At 38.9% G+C, this 13438-nt stretch overlaps 1 protein-coding gene across 2 annotated transcripts in view; it reads right to left on the bottom strand.

Moving 5' to 3' along the window:
* LOC149070558 (irregular chiasm C-roughest protein-like) overlaps positions 1 to 13438 on the bottom strand; it is a 254575-nt gene that overhangs the window by 104171 nt on the left and 136966 nt on the right. For both annotated transcript variants that reach the window (XM_089249026.1, XM_089249025.1), the window contains exons 2-3: positions 3649 to 3957; positions 1297 to 1635 (exon numbers count right to left, since the gene is read on the bottom strand). In XM_089249026.1, coding sequence (XP_089105152.1) covers positions 1297 to 1635; positions 3649 to 3957 — 648 coding nt within the window. The remainder of the gene's footprint in view (positions 1 to 1296; positions 1636 to 3648; positions 3958 to 13438) is intronic.

The following is a 13438-nucleotide window of genomic DNA, read 5'->3' as shown; positions in this document are numbered from 1 at the left end:
TATTTCTATAGCTACTAGAGCTTAGCTCAGGGATTCTTATACTATAGGTCGCGACCTAAACTTGGGTCATAGGCTCTTCTCAGATGGATCATACGCATCCATATACAGTAAAATTAAGGGGGGTGCTCTCTTTGTATCTAACATTATATATTTTTAGGGAGGGATGTCGGCTTTTAAAAAGGCATAACATGATGAGAGAATACACACGGATGCTGAAAAATATGAACACCCTAAACAAAAGCAATGGAGATTCATTGATTGACGTATCTTGATGGAAGAAATACATAATTCCATAAGAAATGACAAATAGTTACGTATGATGAAAACATTTTCAGAACTTATAAAAGAATATTTGGAAAATAATGAGAGAAATAATTTAAAATTGATAAAAGAGACAATTGCAGAGTTAATAAAAATTCAGAAATCAAGAAATTCAGAAAATGAAAGAAATAACTTCCAGAATTAATTGGAATTCATTTGATCATTGGTCATTTTCGTCGCATCACGGGCATTTTCTGCACGTGACGGGTAATTAGACCGGGATCTGCAGTTTATTGCTGATTCCGAACAGCAGCCTTTATTAATACTCACCGAGATATTAGTTCGCTAACCCCTCGGTGCGGGACTCCATTCTTCCGTGGTCATGTTGTCGCCGTTTCTGTTGTACCCGTGTGTCAGGAAAGCTTCTGACAAGAACGAACCGGGTATCTCGACACCTCCAAACATTATTTGGTGCTTTGGGCGAGTATATCATCGACCTGGGCTACCGCGCCCAATTAAAATTCAGAAATTCTTAAAGAAATAATTCAAAAACTAATACAAATTCGTAAATTATGAAAGAAATAATTCCAGAATTAACACAAATTCGGAAACTGAAAGATTCTTAAATTAATATAAATTCAGAAGTTATGAAAGAAATTATTTTATAATTAAAAACACGTTTTTGATAATTTGGGCCACTGCGTGATTCGGGGAACCCTTGGCTCAGACCTCGTTTTCGTACCCGTTCAGAGTTCACTGAGTGACTGGTTTTAAAAATTTCGTAAAACCAACCAACTTTTCTACCTAGGAATATTTAATAAACATTTTTGAAGTCGAAATTGATCGAGAGGTCACAGCTGAAAAAGGGCAAGATCCCCTGGTCTAACTATTGTCTATAGCCGGCTCTTGGTGCTTAAAATTACTACTTCGGGTCAATTGCCTAAGTTCTTTGCCGAATCCATAAGTAAAAGGATGTTCATCTTTACTGTAAATGATATAAGATTAATGTCTAATGTAATTGAAAAAGTGACTCACATAGAATTTCCAAACGAACCGAAATATCCTTGGATCTGGTGTCGTAAGCTTCGTGAGAAGCGACGCACTTCAACGTTTTATGGTTGTCCTCTTTCGTCAATGTCATGTCCAGGGCACTGACCGCTTGCCAGGTCTTCCTCTTTTCCAAATCTGGCACGTTCGTCTGATTGACGTTCTCGGTGATCTCCTTATCGTTTAGGTACCATTTCAGAACTGCTGGCGGGTTGCCTTTCCTCGCAACGCAATGAAGTCGTTTCGCCTCGTCCGCTCTGGTCGTAAACGGGTCGCCCTGAACGATCTGTATCGTACTGTCTTCTATCACGGGTGGATAAGGTGACTCTGCGAAAGAAAATATATTAACAAATGCTTCATTTGTTGTTATCAAACAAACTACCAAAATCATACAACTTCCGTCATATTTTTTTAAATAGTTTAGTATTGATAGGGAATGAATGAACGCCAGGGGCTCCGCCACTGGACTTATCCCGTTGCCGAAATCTCTTCCAGCCCAGCTTTCGTAGCAGAGTCTGGAACAAAGTGAGTGCACCTAAGAGTCTGAGTGTGTAACTAGTGTTGTATCTGATATTTCAGTGCTGCCATCTATACTACAAATTGTGAGTGAAGTGTAATGATCGAATATTTGTAATGTTGAAGGCTGTTGCTCTCCGTGGCGAGACTTTTTATTGGGGAGATCGGCTCGCATTTGCGCCTTGAAGTTGGGAACCACAGAAAACCAACTTCAGCCGACCGCCACTGTTGCGCCGGTGGGGTTCGAACCCGGTGATAGAGTTGCCAGACATCCTTCTTTATGATGTCACTTCAAGCATCCTCTTACGTTTCGGGAAATTGGCCCTTTTGTTCCCCTTCTCAGGTTTCCGAAATTATCCTTTTCTTCCTAGGGGAATTTTTTTTTCACTCTCTGAAACAAATATCTCTCTCTTGATATGAGAGTTTTCGTGTGGTTTTTCCACATGTTTACAGGCTTTGAACAATCGCCGTCGAAATTCCCAGAATACAAAAACCCAAGTTGCTTCCAAGGAGGGCAGATGTTATTCTAAATTACCTTAGTTTGCCCAAGTATTACATGAAAAGACAGTCGGAAAAACAGCTTTCGAAAAAGGCAACATCCATTTTGAGAATACAATTGTTTGCTCACCAACAGCAAAAATGCTGTACTACACCCCGTTAAAAAGTCTCGCTACAGAGAGCAACAGTCCTACAACGATAAATCATTCAATCATAACACTTCACTCATTGTTAGAAAAAAAACTGGTGGCAGATGGCAGCACTACACATAACAAGCATTACAGAGAAACAAAAAACTTCACGTCAGGTTTCACTACACGTACACGCACATTCCCGCATGTACCGATTCGTTGGGGGTTTCGCGGGGGGGGGGGTACATGTGTGGTGTAACAGTAGTAGGTAGGGCGTCCAAAAAATGGCTCGGGGATCCATGATGTTGTTAAGTCAGCCACCTCGTTGGGCAATTTGCCTGTTGTGGCGTTGTATTTGTATTTGTATTTACATGGAGAACAACCATCCTCTCCTTTTTCAACAAGGCTACTACTTCTACTACGAAACCAGACATGCACGTCGTCCATATTCATCTGTGGAACTTCTAACGAATTGGTTCATGTTGGAATGTGTGTGTACGTGTTGTGAATATTCCGTGAAGTTTGTTTCTGTTTAATGCTTGTTATGTGCAGTGCTGCCATCAGCATATTCAATCAGCAATAATTGTAATATTGTGTGCCTGTTGCTCTCTGCGGCGAGACTTTTTAACGTGGGGGGGGGGGGGTCGGCTCAAAATCGCGCCTCGAAGTTGGGAATCGCAAAAAACCAGCTTCAGCCGACCACCGCCGTGTTGACGAAAAGGGGTTTGAACCCGGATCCTCGCGTAGCGAGTCCGTCGCTATGACCACTAGACCGCCACGGCGGCCCCCTCAACAAGGCTATGAAAGTTTTCAGAAATTGCAATAAATGTAGCCAAAGACAACGTTCTGAACCAGAGACAAAACTTTTCAATGCTCCAGGAAAAGGCCGTAAAACAGTAAAACTCATGGAAAGAATTCCTTATAATAAAAAAAGGGAGACGGTTCAGTATTTCTTCGCTTTTCCGTTTTTGCCTTTTTTTTTAGCAGTTCTGTTTTGATCAGGAAAAATTATTTTAGTGGCCACGATTATTCGGTCAGTGTAGTAGCGCATCTGTTGGGAAAAGTATAAAAAGCACACATTACCAATTTTGCACACGCGCAAGCGTCCTCCTTTCTGAGTTTTCAAACCTGATAACCTTAATCAATGATTTACAGCAAAGATTTTGGAAACTATTCATTATCAAGCGAACCTTACCTCTGACTGTCAGTTTAACCTCTGGAGACGTGAGAGTAAGTTCTTGGAGGGAAGCCTGCGTCACCTGGCACTGCCAGAGACCATCGTCTTCGTCCAGTTGAGTATTCGTGATGGTGATCCCACAATCACCATCATCAGGTTCTCTGTTGAAGGCATATTTACCGGGTATCTTTCCGACTACCACTCCGTCTTTCAGCCAGGCGCACTCGCCCTTCCTGTTCCGAACTCGGCACGGTATCGAGATCAGTTCACCGGGGTTAACTTCCCTGGGTTCTGGCAGGGTATCAAAGACTTGAAGGAATATGGCTCCTGGAATATTCAGAAAAAAGACACAGAGTAAGAGACAATTCCGCACTCGAGCGCAGTACTTGAAAAAATAATAGTTCATGAACAAATAAATATCCCCCCATCTGAATATTTGAAGCTAAGGAAGTACTCAGAAAGTAAATAAAATTTTAATATTTGAGTCATGAACATATTTCTGCTGGAAAACAGAAGCATGAGATCCATGCGCTCATGAAAAAAAAAATTCTTTCATTATTAAATTAATTCATACATTCTGAATGCAGAAAGAATATATAAAATCAATTTTTCAATTCAAAAAACGTTTTTGACCTATTCTTCGTTTTTTTTCAACTCTATTATATTCATATCACAGAATACCCCATTTCAATATCCCCGAACTACGTGCGGGGCACTTTTTCTGAAAACACTGCGATTTGACAAAAATAGTGGGGCTTGAATCATAATACTGTATGAAAAAAGGAAAAAATCCAGTGAAATTTTTGAAATATCTCGAAAACTTTTTGAGCTATTCTAAATTGTCATCAAAATTGGCTCATTTTTAGTACTTACGCCAGACATTGTACACTGAAAACCACGCAATTTATTTGAATAGTTTGGATACTATATATTTCTATATCTGTTATCTATGCAATGAACTAAAAGTTTTAAGATATATGAAATATTCTCTAAGATATGGCCGTTTTCGTGAAACAATACGTGAAAATTTTCATTAAAAAATTCAAATTTTTTCATTCAAACAGCTGTAAATTGATAATTTCTGAACATATAGTCAAGTTCACTGTCCTAGTTCACTGCACAGCCAATGTTATCGGAAACGCTGTCGCAAAATTTCATGAGAATGTCTTCCAAAGTTTTAGAAAAATCTGGTTTTGCGTGAACCAAAGTAGCGGAAAAATTAATCTTTTTTGGTCGACGTATGATGTCAAGCAAATTTTTTTGTGTTCGATTAAACGATAAGATGTAGTTATTAGGTACAATATACACTAAAGTGTCAGAAAAACTAGAACGCCCAACTTATATCGTGTAAAACCCCCTGGAGCACTCAGAAGTTGCCGAAAAAAGGGCTAAACTAATGTGGGAAGATATCCCGAAGGCAATTCATGCCATGATTTTCTTAGGGTAGTCCACAATTCCATAACGGTGATAGTTGATTTTGTACAGCGCGTTGCAAAAGTAGCCAATATATATGACATGAATGTCGCTCTCCACTTGTTAATACAAGAAATGCAGAAGACTGGATGTTGTGAAGATATTTATTACTTGAGATGTTAATTTTTTAAGGAAGGAAAAAAAAAAAAATTATTAACAAGTGGAGAGCGACATTCATGTCATATATATAGCCCTCTGGTGGCTCGTCGTCCATGAGCTATTAGCTGATCGGTTTCACTGTCCATTGCACGGTTCCGTTCGGCATATATACGCTCTAGCGAAGGAAAATCTCTATCTCCTCTGTAGCTTAGTGGTCAGAGCACTCGTCCGGCAATCGAGGGACCCGGGTTCGACTCCCGGTAGAGGCAGAGAAGAGTTTTTTTCCTTCCTTAAAAAATTAACATCTCAAGTAATAAATATCTTCACAACATCCAGTCATCTGCATTTCTTGTATAGCCAATATATGTTCAATAATATTCATGTCTGGGGGATTTAGTTGGCCTACGGGGGATGCTGAAGTCACAAGAGTGTTCCTGGCGCCACTCGGTAGCAACTCCCGACGTGTGTGGTGGCGCATTTTCCTTTTGCGGTCCAGCCCGTCGGAATGCACACAGGATATGAATGAGTGTGAGAGATCAGAAAGGATGTGCATGGTCACCATTCAGAGACATTTGCAGCCTCATGAAATGTTGAATATCATGTCAACTACACACCTTGTACCATGGCAGTGCTGCTACCAACTTGAACCGTCTCCTGTTCACATGCTAGGTCCTTTGTTTTTTGGGACTTTCTCCCTACTTGTACTCATTCATCCACCTGATACAACTGAAAATTCGACTTGTCAGACCAGGCGACTGTTTCACGAATGTTTCCAGTCGTTAACAGTCCAATGGCAGTGCTAGCGAGCCCACGCGAGAAGCATAGTCCTGGGCATTTGTCTCCGAACGCCCATATCAAGATGGGAACGTTGTGGCGGGGGATACTCGCTGAGGTCCGGACAGTGAAATCTGCAGTGATTTGATGCAGTATTGCCCTTCCATCTCGTGAAATGATTATAGTCAGCTGTTGGTTGGTTCCGTTAATTTTCACGGCCGCACTTCTGTCGGAGATTTCATGATTTTCTAGATTCTCTTCATATTCAAAGAATGCTTTTGCGATGGTTGAGCCCAAAAATCCAAATTTGATCTCTACCTAGGAAATGCTCTGACCCATCTCACGAGCGCTAACTACTAATAAGCAACGTTCAAGTCACTTAAATCGTAATGACCAGCTTCCCTAGCAACCTGTTGTCTTATATAGGCGATGCTGCTGCATCGAGTTACGCTAATTGGTTGCATTTCTCCTTTATTTGCTGATGTCCGTCTGTACTTTTTCTGGCACATTCAGTGGAAGGATTAAAAAAAGGTGAGGAAGAAGTGCAGTAGTGGCCCTGCATAGAAGCATCTTGGACCCCGCCTTGCCCCTTGCACTTTATACAGAAAGTCACTGATGTAATAAATAAACAAATTAATTCCCTTTCACCAATTTTCAAACCACGTGATTATGTGACTTGTTAGGAATTTTCTTCTTTTTAGGCGGCATATTTATATCAAATATCCTAAGCTAAAACAATGACAGAATACGGAAACAATATTCAGCGAAAATCACAGCAAGTGAGCAATTTAGAATACAGCAAGAGTCAGTTATAACGAGTATGGCTTCTAACGAGAATCTCGCTATTACGAGTACCTCGCTATTACGAGTACCTCGCAAGTAGTTGTCAAAGAGCTAATGTTAAAAGAGCTAATGATACAAAAAATATTCGCTTATAACGAAATTCATGAATTGAAAATCAGAACTCATTATTCGCTAAAACGGCACCGGAAATTCTCAACAAGCTTGTTTTGTTTTTCCCATCTTTACAAATTATACATAAACTGTACACTGGAAACAGTGGTATCTTTTTTTAATATCTTCACCCTATTTATAGGGTTTATAAAAGGGTCATATCTGTGATAGAAGGGTCATCCCGTCATAGATAAGACAACGTGCTGTATAGTATCTTCTTGCTACCAATACAGGAGTTGGAAAAACGCATGAGGTTGAACAGGTGGGGCACGACCTCTGGTTTTGACATCGTTATAATATCCCTTAAAAAAAATCCCTCCCCCTTCTCTCGAAATTTTCCACAACTGGACACAAGTCAAACAGGTCGTAATCATTTGCTTTGCCCCTAATGCTATTGGATACTTTTATATAGTGCAACGAATACTCCAGTCTAAAAAAACCGGTGCATTACCCACTGCAAAATATTGTCATACAATCAACGTTGCGTTATGCATAAGCATCTAACTATAGATGCATATTTCTGCAAAATAAAAAAAATGGGAGGGATAAATTATCTGGGTTTTTTTTTTGTTCCCCTTATTATCTTTATTTTCCCCCAAAAAAATTAAAATTCGTTTATAACGAGAAAGTCCGGTATAACGAGAAATTTCCCTCCGATTGTGAACTGTCGTTATAACGGACTTTACTGTAGTTCCAACAAAAGTGCAATTTTGGCCAGTCGTCATTTCAGAGTACTCATGAAAAAGGATGATTGGAGCATCGGAAACCCATTTTATGCAGAAGAGAGTGGCAGGGCATATGAGTTTGAGGAATTCTGCTCTGAGAGCACAGCGTAGTTCCCACGAAACAATAATTTTCAACAAAAATAATAATAATAAATCTATATAAGAATAGACAATATTCAGTTCAAGTCTTCAGGCGAAGACAGAGCAGAAAGGCACGGATAGACCAGCCGTTACACACAAAAGAAATGATTAATTATTCACGTGGACGATCAATCATTAGCCTACTAGGAGTGTTGATGATCCGAAACGTCAAATTCTCAGGCAATATATACCACACCCATATACAGTTCTTTCCATTCACAAATGATAACTAATAACTGCAAACTGTATAAAGCCCCCTAAATTAACAAAATTCGCACTAATGAAAACAAATGTCAGAGGTAAACTCCACGGAAAGAACTTATGTTTTCAATTATTTTTATCGATTTTCTCAAAACAATTTAAATATGAATTTTTGATAATTGATTTAAAAAAAAGAAATAACTTCAAAATAATTTCATGAAATCTCCGACAATAACAAAAAAATGAGAAATTTTATTTAATTTCGATCCAAATGGACGTTACGAAATTGGTTTCTTTTCCGTACTACTGTTCAACACGCAATAAAAACAATATATTAAAATAGCGGCCATTAAGATGAAATAAAGGTCCCATTAAATGTTTAATTTCACTATTTAATGTAGGCGTATCTCTTCAAAAGGGGGTTCGAGGGTTTTCCGGAGAAACAACCCTCCATAAAAGACATGAAAATTGTCATTTCAATAAAACGGTTATTGTTTTTTATTCACCAGTGGTTAAATTGTTGCAGTTCGTCAACGAAATTGTTGTGACCACCTCCAACCCTCTCATTCTTATTATTTCCGATAAAAATAGTGATTCGGGTGATTCTTCTCATAAATTCCGAGGTAATTTAAAAATGGATCATTAAAGGAGTTTTCAGTATGCAAACAAAAGAGTTCATTCCAACACTATTTAGAGATTATTTTAGTAAACACTAGTTCTGGATCGCTCTTAATTTCTTTCTAAATCTGATATCACATGGATTATGATCATTTCCGTGATAACTGGAAAATTTCACAATGAGTTATATAAATATATTTATAGATACTCCATATTTCTCGAAACTTCAATGGATGTCTCCGTGTCTGTTTATATCAAGTGTGTTCAACTTTTAGGAGCCACTTCATTGATGTGAAAGCGAGTCACGGACCACTTAATTATGTGATCTGGAGCGGCACCGCAGGTTACTTGATCTTAGTGATCTGCGAAAGTGTCGCAAGCTACTTGAGTGATGTGAAACTGTGCCGGGGCTTATTCAAGTTATTTCTAAATGTGTCGCGTGTCACGTGAGTAATCTGCAAATGCTCTGAAACGTTGCACGGGTCACTATAGTAATCTGTAAAGGTGCCGTGCGTCATTTAAGTGATCTTGAAATGTGTCGTAAGGACGCTTGGGTGAACTGGAACTGTGCCACGGGTCTTTTAAAAGATTTCTTAATATGCCGCGCGTTACTTCAGCGAGTGGGAAATGTGCCTTTTGGGTCATTTTTACAAAATTCGGTTTAAGGTCACGGGGCACATCAAATGATATTGAGGTCTAAATTTGACCCACGCGCCATGGGTTGAGTGAGTATGGATGGTTCATATGAACTCAGAGTTGTAAGGCTGGAATTTGAGACCCCAAAAACCAGTCTTCATATCTCGTGGCAGAGTGGCGCAGTGGTAAGCTGCTCGTCGTCTTCCACTATGAAGGTTACCGTCAAGGTATGAAACGTCAGAGACAAGTTCTTTACCTATCCGATAGATGGCGTCTCCATTTCCCACACAACTCCACTGGTTGTAAATTGCTGTACGGCGATATATGAACGGAGTTGGTGTAGGGTATAGTGGTTTTTATATCTCTTCTATGGGATTTTATTGAGCATCAGGAAAGCACTATCCGAAGTCATGAGATCCCACAGTCGTCGTCTTAATAATGTACAGCTGTGCCAATCGATACTTGCATCACGATTCCAGTTGTAAATGATTAATGCACCTATACTTTCTCTAACTTCTTTTAACATCGTTTTCCACCGTTTCTTACATCTTTACTTGTTTATTAATTACATTAAAATTATACGGATAAATTCTAAATGCATACAATTGAATTTATTGATCCTGCTATTTCATTGACTGTATAATAAAAAAAAAATGACTAGAGAGATAAACGGAGGTGAATTCAACATCAATTTGAAACTTGAATCTCTGAGTGTCATGTGTATGCAAGAAAAATTATATAATAATCATTAAATATTATTAATAATTTAAAAAATATATCGAAATCGGTTTTATCTCAATGATTTCTCAATTTATAGCATTTATCGATATCGCAAAATTTAAGAGTAGTTTGAAATTGCAGTCGTGCTGGCATTGGCAATACGCTCTTAGTTGAGATACGAGACATGCAAAAAGCATACTGCAAAGAACAAGTGATCGGAGTCATTTCTTTAACAATCACTTCAAAAAAAAAATTTTACCTTTCTTTTTCCGATTTCAAATTTATTCCAGTTCAAGAGTGGTAATAAATTACAATGTATAATATAATATTTGTCGAAAAGAGGCCGGGGCCTGTACAGTCGACCGCAGACAATTTGTTTTATGATTAAACTATAAGTAAATGGAAAAAGTAGATGCTGAAAATGTGTAAAGAAAATACATCCATACCACAAACAGTATGAAAATAATGCTTATAAATATATACCGATCTTAATTGTATACAATTACAAATACATTCATTGTATTCAAATAAAATTCTCATATAATACATTCAAATAAATTTCATATCCGATGCTGAGTTTGATAGTATTATGGCATACGCACGCATAAAAGTAATAAGAATTCCGCTATTGGATATGAAAATACAGGGTGGGCAAAAAAGTCTGCAGAAACTTGAAAAATTCATAAAAACCGGGAAAATAACCGAAATAAAAAACGGTTTGCAGAGTTAGCATCGCTAAGTTCACGAATATTTTTCAAGACAGGGAAAAAAATAACAAAAAAGAGACGATAGGTGGCGAGAACGTACGCAAGTCAAAGAAAAGATACGCAAATTAACGAACAGAATGCCTCCAAATTGCTTATTACAGCAGTATGTGTTCCACATGACCACCACCACACATGGATATTACATTGGAGGGGAGTTACAAATCCAAAAACGTCCAAAAGCAGGTCCACATATACGGTTTGCAAATGTGAACTGATTGTGGATTAGGAGCGCAAGTTCTAATAACCGTCTCATTTGCATATTTCCACTGAAGTCGCTCGTACCAGCGCCGCCTATAGGCTGTTTTTTAGTTTTTTTTCCTGCCAAAAAATTCCCGTGACCTAAACCTGCAAACCGTTCTTTATTTCGGTTATTTTCCCGGTTTTTATTAATTTTTAAACTTTTGCCCACTCTGTATAATAATATCGTTAATATCGTCTATTGATAAGATTAATTTGAAAATTACATTTTTGATTTTTGTGTAGGTTGATAAATTTTGAATTTCTGAAGGTAATGCATTGTAATATTTAGGAGCTAAGTAGTGAAAACGTTTCCGGAAAATTTATTTTCGACAGTGCGGTATAGTAAAAATTTCAGTCGCTCGTCGCAATGGTATATCATTATTTGACATGAATGTCGCTCTCCACTTGTTAATACAAGATATACGGAAGACTGGATGTTGTGAAGATATTTATTATTTGAGATGTTAATTTTTTAAGGAAGGAAAAAACTCATCTCTGCCTCTACCGGGAGTGGAACCCGGGTCCCTCGATTGCCGGACGAGTCCTCTGACCACTAAGCTACAGGGAGATAGAGATTTTCCTTCGCTCTAGCGAAGATAATAAATATCTTCACAACATCCAGTCTTCCGTATATCTTGTATATCATTATTTACTACACATAATGATTCATCCCGGTATAGAGTAAGAAGAATTTGGTATATAACATTATATCTAAGAGGTAATAAATTTAAGATTCTGTGTATGGGAGTATGTGAGGACTAACATTATTTATGGATCTAAAACATATACACTGCGGGCCATCGTAAATGCAACACCCTGAAGGAAGCATGCAAATAATATGAAATTTACAACTTGCATTACCGGAGGTGAGATATGCAAATGATTAGAATTTCAGCGCAAACGCACATCACGCGCGCCTGTGGCGCCACTTCAAAGCGCTATTTAAGGCTTGGAGATTTCGACGATTTGAAGTACGGCAATTGTGTTTTTCTTGTGGTTTTTTCAAAAAAAACGATCAATTATGCCTCGTAGAAAACAGCGATCATCTTTTGATCAAGTATCCGAGTTCGACAGAGGAAGGATAGTGGGCTATTCGAAGCCCTTCACAGCAGAGTGGTCTGTCCGCAAGACGTCCATTGCTTCGTCTACCCTTGACGCAGAACCACACGTCTCCGCCGCCAAAGGTGCGATGAAAGAAGGATGTGGACGGCACAATGGAATGAAATTGTCTTTACTGCCGAGTCACGCTTCTGTCTGCAACACCACGATGGTCGGATTCGAGTCTGGAGACACCGTGGAGAGAGGATGCTGAACAGCTGCGTTATGCACCGTCACACTGGTCCTGCACCGGGTATTATGGTATGGGGCGGTATTGGATATCACTCTCGCACTCCTCTAGTACGCATTGCCGGTACTTTAAAAAGCCAGCGCTACATCTCCGAGGTGTTGGAGCCAGTTGTCCTTCCTTACCTTCAGGGCTTGCCCACAGCCATATTTCAACAGGATAATGCGCGACCACACGTGGCACGCATTGTCCAAAGGTTCTTCGTCAATCGCCAGATTGAAATGCATCCCTGGCCAGCTCGCTCTCCGGATCTTTCGCCGATAAAAAACATGTGGTCCATGGTTGCTCAACGATTGACCCAGATTACATCCCCAGCTGCCACACCAGATCAACTTTGGCAACGCGTGGAAGCTGCTTGGTCTGCTGTACCCCAAGAACACATCCAAAGTCTCTTTGAATCAATGCCGAGGCGTGTGGCAGCGGTGATCTCCAACAATGGCGGCTACTCTGGCTACTGATTTTGGCAGGAACCACACTTCACAGAAGTCTATAAATTTAATCATTTGATGCTTGGTCAATATGTTATCTACAAAATAAATATTGTTGCGATATCTCTTGTCTTTCTTGGTGTTGCAATTTGGGTGGCCAGCAGTGTATTTTGAATTGATACTATTGTTTGCAGATTATCATACCATAGTTTATGTATATATATAGCAGAATAAAAGAGCGCATAATATAAATCATTCTTGTAACTTTGTGGTTAAGATAAAACAATGTACAAAGAATGAAACGGAATTTCTTTGAAATTTTCATCAGCATGTGTTTACAGTATTTCAGAAGTATTTTATCAGCATTACCGTCATTTTTCTTTACCTCGTCTAATATGTTTTCCATTTTCTCACGGAAATTCATGTGAGCAATTAAGCCTACATTTTTATATAAGCATTCTCTCCTCTACCCCCCCCCCAATATAGTCGCTCCGAAATTTGATACAGAACTTTCCGAACAGCAATGAAAGTAGCCTTTCATGGCGTAACACATGAAACTTAATTAACGTTTTTAATTGGTTTTTCCATCAAGATGACTTTTTATTGCATTCACTCGACTAGACAGTTACCCAAGAGAGCAACCACATCAGGTTACGATAACCGTATAATACGTGAGATAAAACAGGG

Source organism: Pholcus phalangioides, unplaced genomic scaffold (genome assembly GCF_987345545.1).
Source record: "Pholcus phalangioides strain wild (caught in Gottingen) unplaced genomic scaffold, Ppha-v1.0 ptg000021l_1, whole genome shotgun sequence".
NCBI lineage: Eukaryota > Metazoa > Arthropoda > Arachnida > Araneae > Pholcidae > Pholcus > Pholcus phalangioides.
The sequence above is the reverse complement of the archived record's forward strand: the minus strand, read 5'-3'. Positions and strand labels throughout refer to the sequence as shown.